The sequence below is a fragment of the Mastacembelus armatus genome, chromosome 9 (genome assembly GCF_900324485.2).
Source record: "Mastacembelus armatus chromosome 9, fMasArm1.2, whole genome shotgun sequence".
Classification (NCBI taxonomy): Eukaryota; Metazoa; Chordata; class Actinopteri; order Synbranchiformes; family Mastacembelidae; genus Mastacembelus; species Mastacembelus armatus.
This window is the reverse complement of record NC_046641.1, coordinates 24,228,480-24,246,345: the sequence shown is the minus strand read 5'-3', so window position 1 is coordinate 24,246,345 and position 17,866 is coordinate 24,228,480. Positions and strand designations below refer to the sequence as shown.

At 44.7% G+C, this 17,866-nt stretch overlaps 1 protein-coding gene across 1 annotated transcript in view; it reads right to left on the bottom strand.

Annotated features, from left to right (window-relative positions):
- The window catches only part of znf608 (zinc finger protein 608), a 43,430-nt gene that overhangs the window by 1,694 nt on the left and 23,870 nt on the right, over positions 1–17,866 (bottom strand). Inside the window, exons 3-9 of the mRNA XM_026322091.1 lie at positions 10,458–10,545; positions 4,806–7,257; positions 3,660–3,822; positions 3,348–3,629; positions 1,166–1,335; positions 610–757; positions 369–425 (exon numbers count right to left, since the gene is read on the bottom strand). Coding sequence (XP_026177876.1) covers positions 369–425; positions 610–757; positions 1,166–1,335; positions 3,348–3,629; positions 3,660–3,822; positions 4,806–7,257; positions 10,458–10,545 — 3,360 coding nt within the window. The remainder of the gene's footprint in view (positions 1–368; positions 426–609; positions 758–1,165; positions 1,336–3,347; positions 3,630–3,659; positions 3,823–4,805; positions 7,258–10,457; positions 10,546–17,866) is intronic.

The window sequence follows — 17,866 nt, the reverse complement described above, 5'->3', positions numbered from 1 at the left end:
AATGATTCATCGTGGTTAATTACATGGACAGTGCATCTGAAGTAGCAAAATAATATTTGTAACTTTGCATTAAATTCACTTATTTAATTAGTAAATTATATTATTTCATTTTACAGCCAATTGAGTCCAAAATAAACCACCGCTGATCCACTGATCCACTGATCCTCCAGCTTCTCTCTGCTCAGAGCAACAGCTGGAGCTGGTTTTTGGAAAAAGTCGGGCCTCCCGTTGTCGGTGAGGAACAAAACCACATGAGCCAAGACTAATCATGAAACTCAAAAACTGCCCTGCTGGTCCAGATACTGGGAGCAAAATGAAAAACGTCAGTGTGGCAGTAGCAGCACAGTTTCACAGCGTGTCAAACTCACCAGCAGAGGAGTGTCCTGACACCTGCTGACTGGACACCAGCGACCTGGAGCTCAACCCTTCAACACACAGAGGAGAAAGAACAGGCTGATGAGAAGCTTTACCGACCAACCTGTGGTGTTCTGAAACACACACAGGATCAGACGGTCCACGTTTGACCAAACCCCGAACAAACAGATAAAATCTCAGAGTTTTTAAGACGCCCCTGCAGCCTCGCTCGGAGACCACCCTGAGCAGCTGTACCTGGGTAGATGTCGTACTGTCCTGACATCAGGTTGTAGCTCATACCCAGGTGTGTGTGATGGTGTGTGTGCAGGTGTCGGGCGAACGACACGTGGTTCCTCTCCCTTTCTGCCTCTCTCTCTCCCTCGGGGGAGCCCTTCTCGCCAGGCTGCAGAGACACAAACACACCCAGTCCATTTCCACACTCAAAGTCAACGCCGACGAAAAGAGGAAGTAATCGCAGTTAATAGTTCGATGTGGTAAGAACATCCAGTGGCCATCGGCCGGTTCCGAGAGCTACTGTCTCTGCTGATGCAAAGTCCTCCCCTATTGCTTCTTTTTTTGCAAAGTTAGGGATAAAAAAAATCATCTGGTGTTTTGTGATGTATGTTTTTTATTTCTAATAACTCAATGAAGTGACTGCAGAATAAATGCAGCTGTAGATCTGCAGCCGTTAACTGTATCTGGACTCGTTTTACTTTTCTTCGTGTTCTGGGTTCATCAGAAACCAAACATCAGTGTGAGCTGCAGTGTGGATGCGTGTGTGTGATGTGACCGTGAAGTGAGCGGCGCTCACAGCAGGTGATTTTCCGTGGTACTGGTGACTCTGCTGCTGCAGCAGCTCCATCACCGAGGACGAGGACGAGTCGCCGCCCTGCTTGTTGCTCACCGCTCCTCCCCTGCCAGGCGGAGTCACCTCCGACTCCTCCCTGCCCGCTGTCTTTCCGTACAGAGGGTAGTGGAAACCTGGTGGATGCATACACAGGTGCACACACACACACACACGTACACCACAGTTTTATAAACCTGTCTAAAACAAAGACGTTGGACATTGTCAGGCCTTTCTTGTCATAACGGGATAAAGAATTCAGAGCTTTAACTGAGAACAGATCTTATGTTTCATTAAAATAATTGATTCTGATTCTGTAATAAAAGGCTGCTGCAGGCTGCAAACCTTCCAACTTAAGGGGAAAAATCCTCAGCTTCTACCTGTAGCTCAGACCCTTAATAGGTTTCTTCCCACATTTATTAATGAATATTTATTGCATAGCTCCATATATCATGTCACACGGTTCTTACGAGGGTCCAAAGGGGTTTAAGAAGGAAGATTATCACTGCAGATTAGGCTTTAAATAAGGTCAAATCAAGCGATGGCTTTGATGTGATTCTTATCCTGTGAAATAACTTAAACTACGCAGAAAATATCTTTAGATTTTACAAACTGTTCTTTCATTATGGGAACAATAACCACACTTCAGCTAAAGTACAGACCCCAGACTTTCTTGGTTTTTAAACTGTGATCCTGTCGTGCAATTTGTTATTCTGCTCCTCTGTAACCGTTGCACATAACCCCTGTGTTCTTTAACCTTTGCTGTCATGTTAACAAATCTGCGGTGCATAAATAGTGAGTGTGCAGCGAGTAGCTACTAACTAGCAGCTGCTAAATGAGGCTGCTGGCGCTTAGCTGGGTTACAGTTTGGTCTAATTAGGCCGAGTTCAGTGAAGCTCCGGCTCAGAGACCTGAGCTAGTGACTCATTCACTGTGTCTCCAGTTGGAAACACACTCAGCAGCCCCGTTGGCTCATTTATTAGAACCACAACACAGCAAACTCTCTGTCTTCACCATCAGAGAACCACTTTTCCAGCAGCACTCCACACTCAGAGATTTATGACGGAACCGCAAAGTGTCTGTTTGTCTTTGCTGCAGAACGCTGAAAATATGGTGTGTGCACGGAGCAGAGCTGTGCTGTGTGTGTGTGTGTGTGTGTGTGTGTGTGTGTGTGTGTGTGGTTTCATTATCAACCAGGGTGACAACAACAAATAGCAGCACTTCTCCCTGTGCACTGAAAATCACTGTATAAACAGAACGATGCCAACGTGAAACTGTCCTGACAAAATAAAGGAGGACGTTAACGTAGAGTATAATACACATGACCTGACATGATCCGTGTGTGTCATTTAGTCTGTTGTCTGTTCTGACTTTACTGGGATTTTCTGTTTGGTCATGTCGTATGGATTTGATTGGATTTTGTCTGATTTCCCAACAGAAGGATTAACAGTCCCTCTGTGGTTCTCTGGTCTAGGGGGGAGGGTTTAAAATGGACACTTTGGTTTTGCGTTAAAGTTTCAGACTCTCCTGGGTGCTGGCTGATTAGCTCACAGCTGTAAATAGCAAACAGCAACATAATGATCCCACTGGGGTGTTAGTGTCGGGCTGATAAACGTTTCACTGGACTATCTGGCTCCTCAGCTGCTAAATGTTCCCTTTATTCAGCAGGTTGAGCAGGTAGTGGACAGTCAGTTCATCACAGTGTGGGAAGAAAAACAAAACTAGGACTTTACTGCCTCAGGCTGCTTTTAGTGCTGACACGTTAACTTCAGCTGCTTTTATCCCCCGACTTCTTCAACCTTAAGCTGCCACTATACAACATTTCAAAAATATGAAGAAGGTTTTAAGATATTTGAATCTTTAGTGTCCCCTCACCACCACACTAGCCTCACCTAACGCCCCAGAACTTCACCACTGTGGCAGCACAGGATTATCCTAATGCAGTTTTAAAGGAACACAAAATCAGCACAAAATCTACAAACAAATCCAAAATCCACCTGCCAACGTCTCTGACACCCACTAATGAGCAGATTATGTTTAATGTGTCTGTTTAATGCCTGTTCCCATGAGAGTGGTGACGCTTGTTTTCATCCAGCTCTCAGCAAAAAGGGACTAAGTGCACTTCCCAAACCTTTACTCAGACTCTTACCTGGGTAGTTGTGGATCAGGGTTGGGGACACTCCTCTGTAGGAGCCCCCGCTGCTCTCGCACATTGCCAGGTAGGGCGGGTAGGAGGAGTGCTGGTACTGGATGTAGGGCTGCTGGGGGGTCATGGGAGGCGACACCGCAGCCCGGGCGCTCTGGGACTCCTCAGACAGCCCTCCCATCGGTTCCTGGCCTTGATCGTCCAGCCCTTCCAGCCTGTCTGACTCTTCCATGTCGATGGTGGGAGGGAGATCGTGGGACCCATGGACCCTGGCTTTTTTTGCATCTGCACCCACTCCTCCTCTCTCTCCTCCACCTCCTCCTCCTGAGATCACCTTGGCCCCGGCCGGCTCCACGGTAGCTCCCCATTCCTTTCCCCTGTCTGCTTCACCCTCCTCTGCCTCCTCTCCATGTTGACTCTGTAGCTCTGAGTATTTGCTGTGAGCGAGGCGATGAGCCCAGGGCGGGCCGTCTGAGGGCTAGATCGATGGGGACAAGTGTTGGTGCGAGTTGCAGTGTTTCCCCTATAATTCTTTGTTAACAGTGGTGGGTCGGAGTCATTTTGGAGTCACTTCAACTTCGGTCCGTGTCTCTCTCCCAGTTTTTTGTTCATACGGCCAAGGTGCAGAGCTAAAGCTAAATAGCTGTTTCATAACAAGTCTAGCTATTACCCCGTTAGCATATTGTCTCTTGTGTGTTTTAGACAGAAACCAAAGGGAATTTCTTTCTGCAGTGGCCCACCGCTGCTGAATGACTATAGAGGAAACACTGTGCACTGGAGTGAACAGAGCCATAGACAGACCATCTATCACTGGCTCTGGGTGTGATGTTGATGAAGGATGACGACGTTTCGACAGCAGGCGGCCATTCAGAAGTGGCATGTGAGGAGTGTGGCGTCCCTCTCCATGACACAACTCAAGACACAGCTCACACGTGATCAACTGCACAATTTAGGTCAAACCGAAAGGAAAAACAACAACCTGGCCCCAGAAACCAGCTTTCATTCAATTCATACAGCCTTTGGCTAGAGTTAGCGCTTGACGGCATCATGAGATGACATGGATAGAAATCTGTACAAGCTTTTTGAAAAAGCAGCTCATATCAAATCCGACACTTATGTATTTGAAAGGTTTCGTCCCTTCGTGTGCATGTTTTTTACATTAACAATTAAAGTTGAAATTACACATTTCCGTCTTTCATTTTCACTCTAAACATTAAAAACATCTGCATCCATCAAATCAAACTACACGATTTTTTTTTCTCAACCAAAGTGACTGAAGGAGTATGTCAGAGTAGAGCTACAGCACCGCAGAAGCCACATGGTGTCGGCCGTTAGCACCTATGGGTTTAGCTGTACACAACGTGTGAGGAATCTCTTTGTGACACTCAGCAACAGTCAGTAAAGCACACCAACAACACCATCAGCGGCGGCGGCAGGTTATAGACATAGGGAAAAACTTACACTGGAAAAGGAAACATTTGAGTCCAGATCTGTCTGACTGTTTGGGTTGTGGAGTGATGAAGAAGAGGAAGAGGAGGGCGACCTGATGTCATCACAGTCTTTCATCAAGACCTGGTGCTGGTCCACCATGCCACCATGCACTGCCTTTATGCCCAGACTCTGTCCCCTTTCTCCCCTCTCACTCATGTCCACGTAGGACAGGACCGGTTTGGGGCAGCAACCTTTAGTGCCATCTGGACCTTTACCTAACATGGGTCCGCTGGCTGCACCCCCAACCATGTGTTTAACATCCTCGCTGTCTCTTACCGCCTGTCCCCTCTCGCCCCTCTGCTTCGCACCGGGCACCTGGTCACAGCATTTGGAGGCCAGTAACAGTTTCTGGTCCATGTACAGTCCTCTGGAGTACTGGCCATAGTACAGGGACTGCGCTAAGGCCGTCTGGGTCTGACTCATAGCCAGCTGGAGCTGGGACTGAGGTGGCCCATCACCTTTCTTAGAGTCCGAGAAGTCATGGGATGAGCTTTTGTCATCCTCTTTTACTTCTTCCTTCCTGTCTTTCCCTTTGCTGTCATGGGAGGAGCTTTTGTGGAATGCAACGCCGCTGCTGTTCTGCCTGTCCGACTGCACGTACCCCTGCAGGTAGTAGGGCTCGTAGCTGTGGTAGTATGGGGACTGGGGGTCTTTTGATGACGGGGCAGATGTGGGTGGTGTTTTACCAGAGTTACCATGGTTACTGTTGGAGCTCACGTCAGAAGAGGCAGAGGACCCGGACTTTGATCTGACTCCATCTGAACGAGATTCAGAAGATCCCCCGTCGTCGCCAGCGTCTGAGATGTCAGAGTAGGCGGGGCTGTTGTTCTTGCTGCTGCTCTCTGTTGTTGCTAGGCAACTGCCGCTTGCATCAAGCCGCGATGAACCGCCAATTGAGGGGCTGGGGGCGTTGTCGGTGAAGGTGTAGACCTTGTCAGCCTCTGCACGAATACTGGCCATCCTGCTCTCCTGGCTTTCCGTAAGTCCATTCAGTACATCCTGCTTACTGAGGTGCTCCTTCAGAAGGCTTCCAGAAATTTCCTTGATACCCATTTTAGATCCACCACCATCTTCCATTTTGATTCCACTGCTGTCGCCATTAGGCGTCCTGATTGTTGCATCTTTGTTATGTTTGTCCTTCAGCCTTCTTTTCTCTTTCTTCCTGGTCTCCTTGCTGCAGGTAACCAGAGTGGCTTTGACAAGGTTCGGCTCCACAACGATGCTCAGCTTTGGTTTGATGGGTTTCAGGGGAAGGTTTTTACTAGTGAGGCCTACAGCTGCCATGGGGGAGGGCTGCTGTGGGGTGGCAGGATCTGCTGTGCCAGTCGGATATGTTGTGTTGGGTATAGCGATCAACTTGGGAGGAGCGGGGGCAGGAGCGATCGGACGGTTGGTCCGAGATTTGGATAACTTATCTACCTTGCCATTGGCCTTCTTGCCCTTGTCACATGCACCTCCCTTCTTGTCAATCAAACCTTCAGCTTCCAGCTTGGGCATCTCTACCGTGGAGTTCCTGTCCGGGACCATGCAGTTCTCCAGCACCACGGTCATGTTGGAGATGATGGGCAGATTGCTAAGGTCATCAATCAGCCCGTCTTTTAGTAGTGAGGTTCTTCTGGTTTTTGAGTTGGCTGTGGGGCTGTGGTCGGTACTGAGGAGCAGCCGTCTGTTCTTAGGAGACCCCACTGTGGTCACCTTGTATAGAGGAGCAGGTTTCTTAGAGGAGCTATTGGTGCTGTTTGTCTCAGAGAGGTCATATGTCATGTTGCTGATGGTATCCTCACAGTCTGATAGTCGTTCCTCACTCTCCCCGTCCTTCATGGGCTCCAGCTCAGGCTTCCTCTGTTCCTCAGCCTCCAGGTGTGCATGTGTCTGGTGGTAGCGGAGGCCATTGATGTGCTTGTAGCGTTTAGTGCAGTTGGGGTGGGGGCAGTCAATGAGAATGGGTGGCGGAGGTGGTGAGGAGGTGCATCCTCCCCCTGGATCCATGAACGAGGGGTCAGATTTTCCCTGTGGTGTGGAGGGGGCGCTGCGAGATTTGGCTCGGATCCTCTTCCCATTGCCATTTTTAATTTCGTCGGAGGAGACCAGACTGAGGTCCAGGTCAGCCGGCGGTTTGTTCTTTCGCTTCCCAGAGGAGAGCGTAGAAGCACTGTTGGAAGATTTCACCTCCTCCACAGTGAAGAAAGAAGGCGGCGTTCGGCAGTTGATGAGGTTCAGGCTGCCTCTCCGTCCCTTGTTGTGGATCGGTGGAACGGTTCCAGCAACACCACCTCCACGGCTCCTGTGCTGCGATAGACCCCTGACTTTGGCAGCAGGGGCCGGTTCAATGTAGGGACGCTCAGCCATGGCCATTCGCATCCGTTTGCCCCGACCACGTCCACCTGGCAACTCAGGATCACTGGAGGGAGACTCACAAAACCTGGACAGAAGAAGAGAAACAATGGATTTAGAAGAAAATTCCTCTTAACAGTCACTAACAGCCTGGAGGTTGTTTTGTACCACACTGTGTTTTGTCACATCAGCTGATTTCAGAGTGAAAGAACTTTTCCATAGTTCTTAGAACTGCTGGAGGAAGTTCCCCATTTTTGTGTGTCTGCACTGCACAAACTGGAAACAGTTAGATGCTGTTTTGAGGGACTTTTTTCGCTTCTACTTCAGGGCAGCTACTTTCCCAGTACAAAAGGAGCCACGAGTAACGTGGTGGTGGAGCAATAAACGTCTATGTGACTGAGGAAATTCACTGAGATCTTGACACGTCTAAGAACCAGAACGCCCAGAACCTTTGGGTGGTCACACCTATAAGTGCCTCGTGACATTGTGTGACAGTATCTAACTAATTTTAATGGCACTCATTTTATTAATGCAGCACCTTCCTGTTTGACCCGTGGCCTTGCCCGTAGCAGGAGAAATGGGAAATGCAGCCATAGACAGTAAAGAGAGCAGCAGCAAACAGAAATGGAGAAAGAAAAAGGTCTGAACAGTAAATTCATTTACAAAACGATGTCTGAAGATACTTAGCAAGACCTGCCACATCCATACCTTGTGAGAGATTGTTTTCACTGTCAGGGCATGTTGTTCAGAAAAAGAGAGCTGCCCTGTCATCTGAGAACGTAAACGGGCTCGTCTGTTTGAACAACTGGCTCAGTGCAAAGAAAGAGGAATAATGGGAACTTGGGTTTTTGTTCTTTTTTATTCCCATGTGTTTAATAGACATGAACAGGTTCTTTGAAAAACATATCTACGATCTTTGAAACACGTCTGTGTTCTTTATGCTGTATGTTTATGGTGGTTTCACTAATAATAAACATACATTTGCATGAAGCATCCATGTCTGTCGGTGCCCATGTTGATCAGAGTATGAAAAACTTGCTCATGACAATCATGAGATTAATCGCGAGTGAATACTTGAATCGATCGACAGCCCTAGTTTTACAGCACCGTGTCCTTCAGCATCAGGTGTTCCATCATTGCACTGGATTATATCTGACTGTCACATCATGTGTCACTGTATTTGATGTCACTTTGTCATGGTATTACATGTCTAGCGTCTATGTATGTACCATCTTTCCAGTGCCCAGGAACATTTTGCTTTACTGGACAAACTAGGACAAACATGAACATAAATATAAGGTGCACCTGTAAAAAAAAAATCCCCTCCTATCATCTACTACGCCACATTTTATGCAAAGAGAAGCCCCTCGCTGCTGGCATGCTTCACTAGCCAAGTAGTAGTAGCCGTGGTGCTAACAGTAGAAGGAACAGTAGTAGCTCCTGGTAAAGAGGCAGCTGTAGCTGCAGAGAAGTCAGGCAAGTCCATAAACACGTGAAGACAAAAGACAGGTAGGGTTTTAATCGGCTGTCACAACACAACCGTCCTGTTTTGGGATAAACCTTATTATAGCTCCTTTTTGTTTTTTTTTACTGACAACTTTTTTAATTTATTGCTGTTTTATTGCATGAGAGCTTCTGTTGCACAGGCTGAAAAACACCTCAGACCATCTTGTTGATGCTGATGTTCTTGAAGGGCTTTAACCAAGAACAACTTGTTTATGGCATCAAACAAATTGAACTGTTGTACCCTCAGACAAAAACCTTGACAGATAACAGATTATCATTCCAGGCTCATGTGCACCACTTTACTCAAATGCAAAGGATAAAAATTGATTTTCTCTGTACAAAGCCTGCTTCTCTTTTGATAACAACAAAAAAAAAAACTGTACAATCCACAGTTATCTCTGTATTTGATACAGGGACATTTTGTATTCACGTCCCGTCGCTTCTACTTTGAAGCCTTTTGATGCTGTTTACCACAGGGCCTTGCATCTTAACACTGGAGATGCTTTTCCACACACACACACTGTCATCTATATTAATAACCTGTCTGCTGTGATGAGGAAAACCAAATGCTTTGGAGTTTTCCACAGCTCTGTCTGCGTAGCTGGTCCCTGAACCTTACATCTGCACTGGCCTTTGTATGCATTAATTATGACGCTACATCACAGGACTGGTTGCTGTTAAATACTCCATGAATAAATTGTGACCTTGGAAAGACTTTGGGTTTTAATCACCTTATTAATGAAACAGACTGCAGAACACATTGGGACTAGAGTCTCTTGTCCCCCTCTGTGATGTTAAAACGATGATATCTGACATTTCTATGATGTTTGTAATTGCTTTTTTACACCCGTTGTCCCTGAATGTCACTGAAGCTGCTGGGAACATGCCACTGAATTTTTTTGTGTTTTCTTTGGCATTTCAAGGATATTTCTGGCTCTCGTGCCTCTACTTAAAAAACAGATTTTGATCGATAAAGAGATGCAGCCCTGTTATTTCACTCACTTTGCTTTTTATTTATTTATTTTTTTAATAATCTCAGACATTTTGATCATAGTTTGTGCTTTTGATCTGGTCATTGCACCTTTAATCTTTTGGACACAAAGTGATAATGAATCATCAAAAGAGAAAAGACATATATCCATTGATTTATATAACGAACTGCAGTCGGTCCCTGCTTTCTGAGAATTGAGCTGTGATCGCCATGACAACAATCAATTACATCCAGGAACAATAAGCGAGAGGATTCAGCCCTGTGAGAGGACCCTGACACATTCTCTACACAGTCATTTCAAAAAGCACTCTCCATTTGTCAGACAGATGGGATGGAGAGTGTTTTTGTTAGAGCTCATCATGCGACGACAGCTCACAGCCCCAGAGCCAATTTAGCCTTTTTATCATTTTAGCAACATTAAAGCACTTGAAAAAAATAAGTGCTCCTTTCACTTAATCCAATAAACAGTCGCAAGCAAATAAAAGGCCAATAAGCAGAACAATAAAACAGTTAATCACGACGGATCAAACAGGGAAATAAACCGAACAGATAATTGTGCGAAGCCTGTCCTTAAAAATGTAAGAAAATAATTTAATAGAATTTTTGGCCTGACTGCTGAGCAGGTACCACACACACACCTGACAGTTGTATTGAACCTAAACACATATTGCATATATTCATAATAAAACATGGTGGAGAATTAGCTTGAAATTCTTCCCATATTAATACTTGAACCTGTAAGAACCAAAACCAGCTGTGTTACTGTGTTAATGCGTGAGACGGAGCGTTACCTTGGAGGAGCCCAGTCGTGTTTGGTGCAGTCTAACAGGGTTCCCACGTAGGTTCTCTTCCTCCACGTCACGTTCACCACCAGCACCCCTGTCGAACACACAGGACAGCGACGGGATGCTTAGTACTGGGTCTACTGGGACCCAGTAGAATCAGGGTCTTAGTATTAATTCTTTGTATTTGAAGATGTTGCTGCATGAAATCAGCCTGTCAGTGTTTCAACAGACACACCAGGTCTCTGTGTGTGAGGTGTGTTCAAAGATGTGAAAGCCTTGAAGAAACAACAGACAAGTTACTTTACAGCACCTCAACCCTGCCCCCAGTATGAAAGGAGCCTTTCACCTGTTGTTTGAGCCTTGTTGAGCCTTTGTTGCTCTACAGCAACTCAAATCTCTTCTCATTTGCATCTACAGTAATGAAGAAACACTGACAACGTACAAATGTGCAGGTAGAAAAAGGAGCAAAAGGAGCAAAAGAAAGAAAAATCAAGCTGGTGACTGAGAGCAACAGCTTTTATTGGTTAGGGAATGAAACCCTATGGATGGAGATCACGTTTGTCTTTTACTTGGTTCAGACTGTTTGTTTGTCTGAGTAAAGTTCAGGTCAGGAGCATCCAAGGACAAAAACCCAGTGGCCCATCTCAGTTAGCTTGTTGGTTGGAAGGAAAGTGTAGTCGTCAAGGTTTAAACTCTAATCAGGGGATTAAAAACCCTTCAGCCATCTGAATTAATGTCCCCCTCTTCGTCTTTTTCTTGCACTTTCTCTCTCACACACTCTCAGACTGACATTTGAAAACCATTAACCTCTGTTTTGTGATGTGCCGGCAGCAGCGCGGAGCAAATCAAATTTTGGACACATTATGGCTTTAAAACGAGGTTTGACTGCAACACACGACTTCTTGCTCTTCAATTAAGCCTGATGGCCTCCACCTTCGCAGAACACTCAGACCCAGTGAGCGAGGGCCGGGAAGTGTGCCGCTCATTTTAACAAGACGAGGGCACGAAGAGGCAGAGTTTTATTCTTCATCACACAGACCTGAAACCTGCGGTGACACTACACTCAGCTTCAGGTCAACGGTTTGTTTGGAAACAGGACGTAAAAAACCAGCCAAGCATTTTATTTTTGATTGAAGTGGAAGAAACAGGTGCACATGGTCTGTGAAAAACCAGAGCCAGATCATGAGAAGATTCCTAGTGAGTATTTATACAGACGCCAGCGTCTGAGGTTAATCACGTCCTCGGTCCATAAACCTGGATAAATGTTGGTTGCACACACCTGCTGTGACTGAATGAGGTAACAGAGACTGAGTTTTCTGACAAAACTGACCAGAAACACAAATATCCACTGACTCTAATGGGTGAGGACACCTGGACTCAATGTTACTCATGTCCTACGTCTACATCACACCCCCAAACTAACCAAAGCCAGGATAACTAATGGAGATACACTGTTTCCTAACACAATGTGAGCAGAACCAAACAAAACCATCTACTGTCGTTCAGCCATATGTCGTCAGAGTCTACTGAGGCTTCTGGGGTTCAGCTGAGACAGATAAAGGTCCTTTATGGGTCTGGTACAGTTCCTCTGCAGTAGGTAGTTGATGTACTCAGTGAGCTGTGCACAATCCTCAGGATGATTATACCACTGACTCATTAACCAACAACACAGCATCCATCACAGCAGCACACAGAGTCAAACATGGACAGGTACTCTACAGGACACGGTCTCCAGACCTAGACACTGGTCCTGCAGGTTAAAAAAAAAAGCAGAGCAGAGATGATCTTTGCCATTTGTTCTCCAGTGGTGGAGCATGTTTCACGGAGAATGTAGGGGAACAAACGTGCATCTGCACTTAAAAAAGACAGGATAGAGTGATGGTAACGTACTGGCTGCTCTTATTAAAGTGCAGGATGATGAGAATAAAATAAACAGATTCTGATTCATCTAGACTGGTCTGTGACTGTTAGAGAGTCAGGATCAGCAGCAAACAGTGGAGGTTTTCCTCTTTACTCACGTCCCCTGAAGCTTTGTCTGAAACATGACAGTGTTTCTATTTTTAGTCGGCGTGACTCTGTCTCCTCTTTGGGAGACGACAAAACACTCGATAGTTTCTGTCTTACAGTCATGAACGTTAAACGAAAAGCCTTCACGTTCTTAATTTCTCAACCCTCTTGAAACAAACGCCCAGACTGCAGTTAGTGCAAATGCTGAGTTCTGCTTCACAGAGACAATGTTCAAACAGAAAACCCTTGAGCTGAATGTCACTGAGCAGCTGAGTGACTCCATGCAGGAGGTTTAATATGCAGGGGAACAACAAAGAAAGTGGTAGATAGACAGTAAAAGGACGTAATCTGATGGGCAGATGACGGCATCTCATTGGATTTAGGGTTTTTTGTTAGGAGCCACTGAAAAATCCATTTTTCTTTTCCTTCATTGGACTCGTCTGTCCTCTCTGCATCCTCACCTGCTGCACATATTGAACCAGATGTCATTTTAAATGCATCTTTCCCTCTGAGCTCATACTCATTCCCACTCTAAGCTGTTTTTATTGCCTCTCTGTTGATTTTGTTCAGGTTTTTCTTAAATCTGTCAGCAGCTGCAGCTGAGTTTGCTGTGAAACTGAAAGAAAAATAACTGAATCTGTTCAGGCTCTATCCTGCACAAACCCACCCAGCCCGAGCCCAGCTCTCCCTCTCTGCTCCGCAAACGTTTCCACACTCAACTTTCCTGCCGCTGCTTTGCTTTAAACTCTCAGGATCTGCTCGTTTCCTCTGCGGGTGTGTGCGCACCGTGCAGACACACGGAGTCACAGTGTCTTTGCAGAAGTTTCCAACACTGCAACACAGCTGATTTGCACCAGTCTGCACAAAACTGTTTCCACCAAATGATTACTTCTATGTGGATGATGTGATTATTTATTGTGGCTGAAAACAAATGCTCCTTCAAATTACAATCACTGCTGCAAATCAACGGTATATAAATGTCATTTCTATGAAACAGGGTTGATTGGTAGAAAACATACTAGGGAGCCAGTGGGTGATGTTTCTTTTCTTAAAACTTTTAACAGTGGCTGCTTTTCATTGCTGGTTTTTCTTGTCTTTTCCAAGAGGTTTCCTCCAGGCTCCGCACAGTCAAAAACAAAAAACAATCCATCACACAAAAAACAAAATCCATAAAAACAGGATTTATTTTGACACTTTGTTTTTGTACAGATAAAACTTCCCAGTGTGAACATGTTAATTATAAATGCTGAGTTTTGTTGTGTTTGGACAGAACCATGTTAAGTTTCTCCCTGTGTTTCCAGTCTGTAGGTTATTAAGGGCACATACATGGTTCCAGTCTCCTCAGTGAAGAAAGCAGATGAATGCATTTCCCTCAAAAACATAAAGAATCCTGTGAATCAGCTACTCTGCAGTGGTTATTACAGCTGATTGTGTTATATATGTGTTTATATGATGCAAATCACCTTCTAGCAGTAATTATTTACAGTGCTTATAATTTGCTTGGCCTGGCAGCCAGTCAGACAGACTGTGGGGAAGTCTGTGCAGCTGAGTTACGAGTCGAGCCAATCACCGTCTGATTAGCTCTCATCAGACTATGTCTCCTGCAGGGACAGGAAGGAGAGGGGGGGTGCTGAGGCTGAAATGGTGGTCTCGTCTTCTCCTTTCTGTCTTTCCAATTAGTATTCTGCTTAATTAACATGCAACCTGCATCTCCCCTTCGAAACCATCCACCACCTCGAGGTGGGGGCTGCAGCGACGGGAGGATGGAGAACACAAGAAAATCCATCCTTCTCATGTGTGTGTGTCTCTTTGCCTTCGTCTCGTTGTGTGTCTCTGACTCGGACACTGTCCATCTCTTATCTGACTAAATCATCCAGCTTCATTTCCCCCTCTTTTCTTTCTTTCTGCCTCCATCTTCACAGTCCTCTGCACCTCTTCCCTCCACTGGTTTAAAAACAGGGACAAAAGCTCTGCTGCCATTCTGTCCATCTCACCGTCAGCCTGCTGGGACTCAGCCTGAGCACAAACACATTTTCTCCTTTTGTTCCTCCATATTTCTGTCTTTCATGCCTCAGTCTTTTTCCTCAGTCTTCAGGCTCTTTCTAAAACATACTCATATTTAGTATTATATCACACCATATACCCATAAATACCTGTGTGTTTATTTTACTGAAACACGGGGTAATGGCAGAGCATATGTATAACTCCAGATGTATTATATTATTGATGCGCCCAGTGACTCTGCTCTTTGTTTACCCACAGATGTGGGATCACGGTGCTTTGATGTTTCCTGTTTGCATTCGTTACCTCGACCGAGAGGCTGCAGGAGGATTTCACTCCTGTTTGCGAGTCTGTTAGCAGGACATCTAAAAACTCTGCTCGGTGCTGACTGAATGAAATGTGCTGGAAAGTTCAGCCACAGGTCAAGAAATAAGCTTTTGGTTTAAATCCAGGAATTGTATTTATACACCTGAACTTTAACTTTTTTTTTTACTATTTTCCCATGAACCTAAACATTATATTCAACCTAAATAGCTGCTGGTTTGTGGGTGGTCAAGCATGAAATAAAAGGAATATGAAACTCAACCTGTGCCTGTGTATCTTTTGTTGTTGTTTTATAAATAATGGATAAATCATTGAATCAATAAAATGTCAGTCTTAAATTGCAACACTCAAAAAAACCCCCAAAAATAGAAAACTAGAACAGTGTTTATCATTTTTCCAATCCAAACATCCAATTCATGTTCCTTGATGATCGACTAATTGTTTTTGTAGAACCAACATTTTAAGAACCATGCAGCACTTTGTTTTCTCATTTGAAATATTCTGTTTGAGCGCTGAAGATTTATTTTAATAATTTCAGTGTTGTCTCATATTTTCCCTTCTATGTTATTTTTTCTCAGTAGCCACGATCTGCGAGCAAACATTTGAATTCAGTTTCATGTTGCTGTTTTCTCTCTCTCTGGTCTGTTTGGACGAGTTTAATCCATCTGGTTTTCTCTCCTCACTCTGCCCCACGAGACAAAACTTATTCCCTGAATCTTTCCTTCGCTTCTCTCTGGCCTGTTTGGGAGAACTCTTGGCCTGGGATGTGTTCCTCTGTGTTCTGTTTGTATTTTCTTCTTCTTCTTTTTTATTTTTTGCCTGGGAGGAGTGAGTAGTTAATTAACACTGGACCAGGATACAAACTCCTCTCCGCCAAACTCAACACTCCACTTCAGAGGCCCGGCGGCTGGCAGAGCGAGATGGGCAGACAGAGATGGGATTTATTCATTAGCAGCCTGCAGTAAGGTATTACACCTCCTCTGAGGGACTGCAGTGCTCAGCGCTGTCCTTGTTAAAGGCCTATCAAAGCGCGGTGGCGTCAAAATTGGAGGGTGAACCAACAGAGCGTCTGATCCGCAGCCTGGTTCTCCCATGGTATCATTTTGTACTGTTGGACAGGTTTCTTGTTCGACTTTGCTTCTTGTTTTGGACTCATGGTTCTGTGCTATTCAGTGCCAAAACTGCTCTTATGAGGATTTCCAGTCATGTTTATAAATAAACTCCATTTGCCTAAAAGATCTGAAATGATAGAAAGAAGTAGCAGCATCTAGTTTTTCTTGTGGCATATGTTTTTTCCATCCCACACTAGGTGTGATGTCCAGTTTATTGGGCCCAGTTTTTTCAGGGACAAACTTTGTTCAAATATTTTCTCAAAAAGCAAATTTGAACATCTCCTGTGTAGATTTGTCACATAAAACTAAGAGGCCTTTTCTGATCTGAGGCCTCCATCAGAAAAAGATCTGCTCTGACACATCCCTGACAAACAGGTTCATAAGTTCAGGCAGAGAAACTCTTGGCTGTGGTTTGGAAGAGGTGGTGGGTCATGGTTTAAAGAACAGGAGATGGTCTTCCAACAGCAGAGTGTCATTCTGTGTGATGCGTCACGTTCCCATGAACCTAAATATTAAACGTATTAAGCTCATGATGCTGGTACATGTCACCATTGTCCATCTCAGTGATACGAAGACTGTCACGCTGCACGAACATCCTCATCAGTACTCGATTATTGCAGCCCAGGAAACCTGGGACTCGGCCAGTCCCCTTTATCTCATTTACAGCTGGAACACTGGAACTGGTACCAGTCAAACAAACAGTATTACTCCAGTTTTAGCTAACATGTCAGATATAGAACTGATTTTAATGTTCTCCAGGCCTCAGAACAAATTCTTCTGACTGTTCCGCCATTGAGACTCAAGGTTTAGGGAGATTTGGAGAGTTTTGGAACATTTTGCATCAAATCTTCTTCTTCCATTGACACTTTTAATAAAAATGTTGGTACTTTGGTACTGTAGCTCTTTATGTTTTAGCATTTTATATTTATTTTATTTACAATTTTATCTTCCTAGTTTAACAATGCTTGTCTCTTATTTTAGTTGGATTTCATTTGATCTTTCTGGTTTCCCAGTTTTTCTTCTGTTCTTTTAGACAGTCTGTTTGTCTTTTAATGTGTGCCGCACTCCGGCTGTTTTTAAATGCGCTATATAAATAAGTAAAACGGAAAAATTGAAATATGTATGAGAAAAACACAGCAGCAGTATTATGCAGCCTCCTGTTTTAGTTCAGTGTAAATAGGTAAAAGCACCACAAAGAAGGGACAGCTTAACGCCAGTATTTTCTAAAAACAATGTCTTATATGGTTTTATTGCATTACAGAAGGATTTTACTACACAACTGTAGATTTTACTACATCCAGACTCATTATGGAAATGTGTGGGGCTTGACGGGGTCTTTAAATCTCTTTGCACTGAAAGCAGATTTGCCTTCAAAGACAAACAATAAAGCACTACCTTCTCTATCAACATTAAATCCATCAGTCACTAAATCTCCAGGACTTCACACAGAGCAGCACGTCCAAGTCTTCAAGACAAAATCAAAGTATTTTACTTGGACTAACCATCCAAGTCTTGGGGGTGTGTTGGGGGATGTGTCTGCAGCCGTCCATGCCTGATGGGGGCCCGTATTACTCTGTCTGCTTGGCTCATTACCTGCAGCACAGACGCCAGGATGTGCAAATGTGATAGGCTTGCTGCTTTAGTGGAGAGCTGACATACGCTGCAGCTAAGGAAACAGCACAGAGGCATATGTGATGCTCTGACAGGCAATGACTCGTGTCAAGATGCTGTTGGCTTTTCTTTGCTGCATGTTGCCCTCAGGTTTAGTGGTGCTGTTAGAAAGTAAAAAGTTATTAAAGCTTTGTTTTATAGCACTTTGTGACAAAAACATGAACACAAGGAAAACATATTTAACAATTAAGAACAAACCACGATGATAAACATCTATAAAATGGTTTTGCCTATAAACAGAGCACCACGGAGACGAGCCAGGACAGTTATGAACCTTGAGCAGGACCTACAGAACCTGAA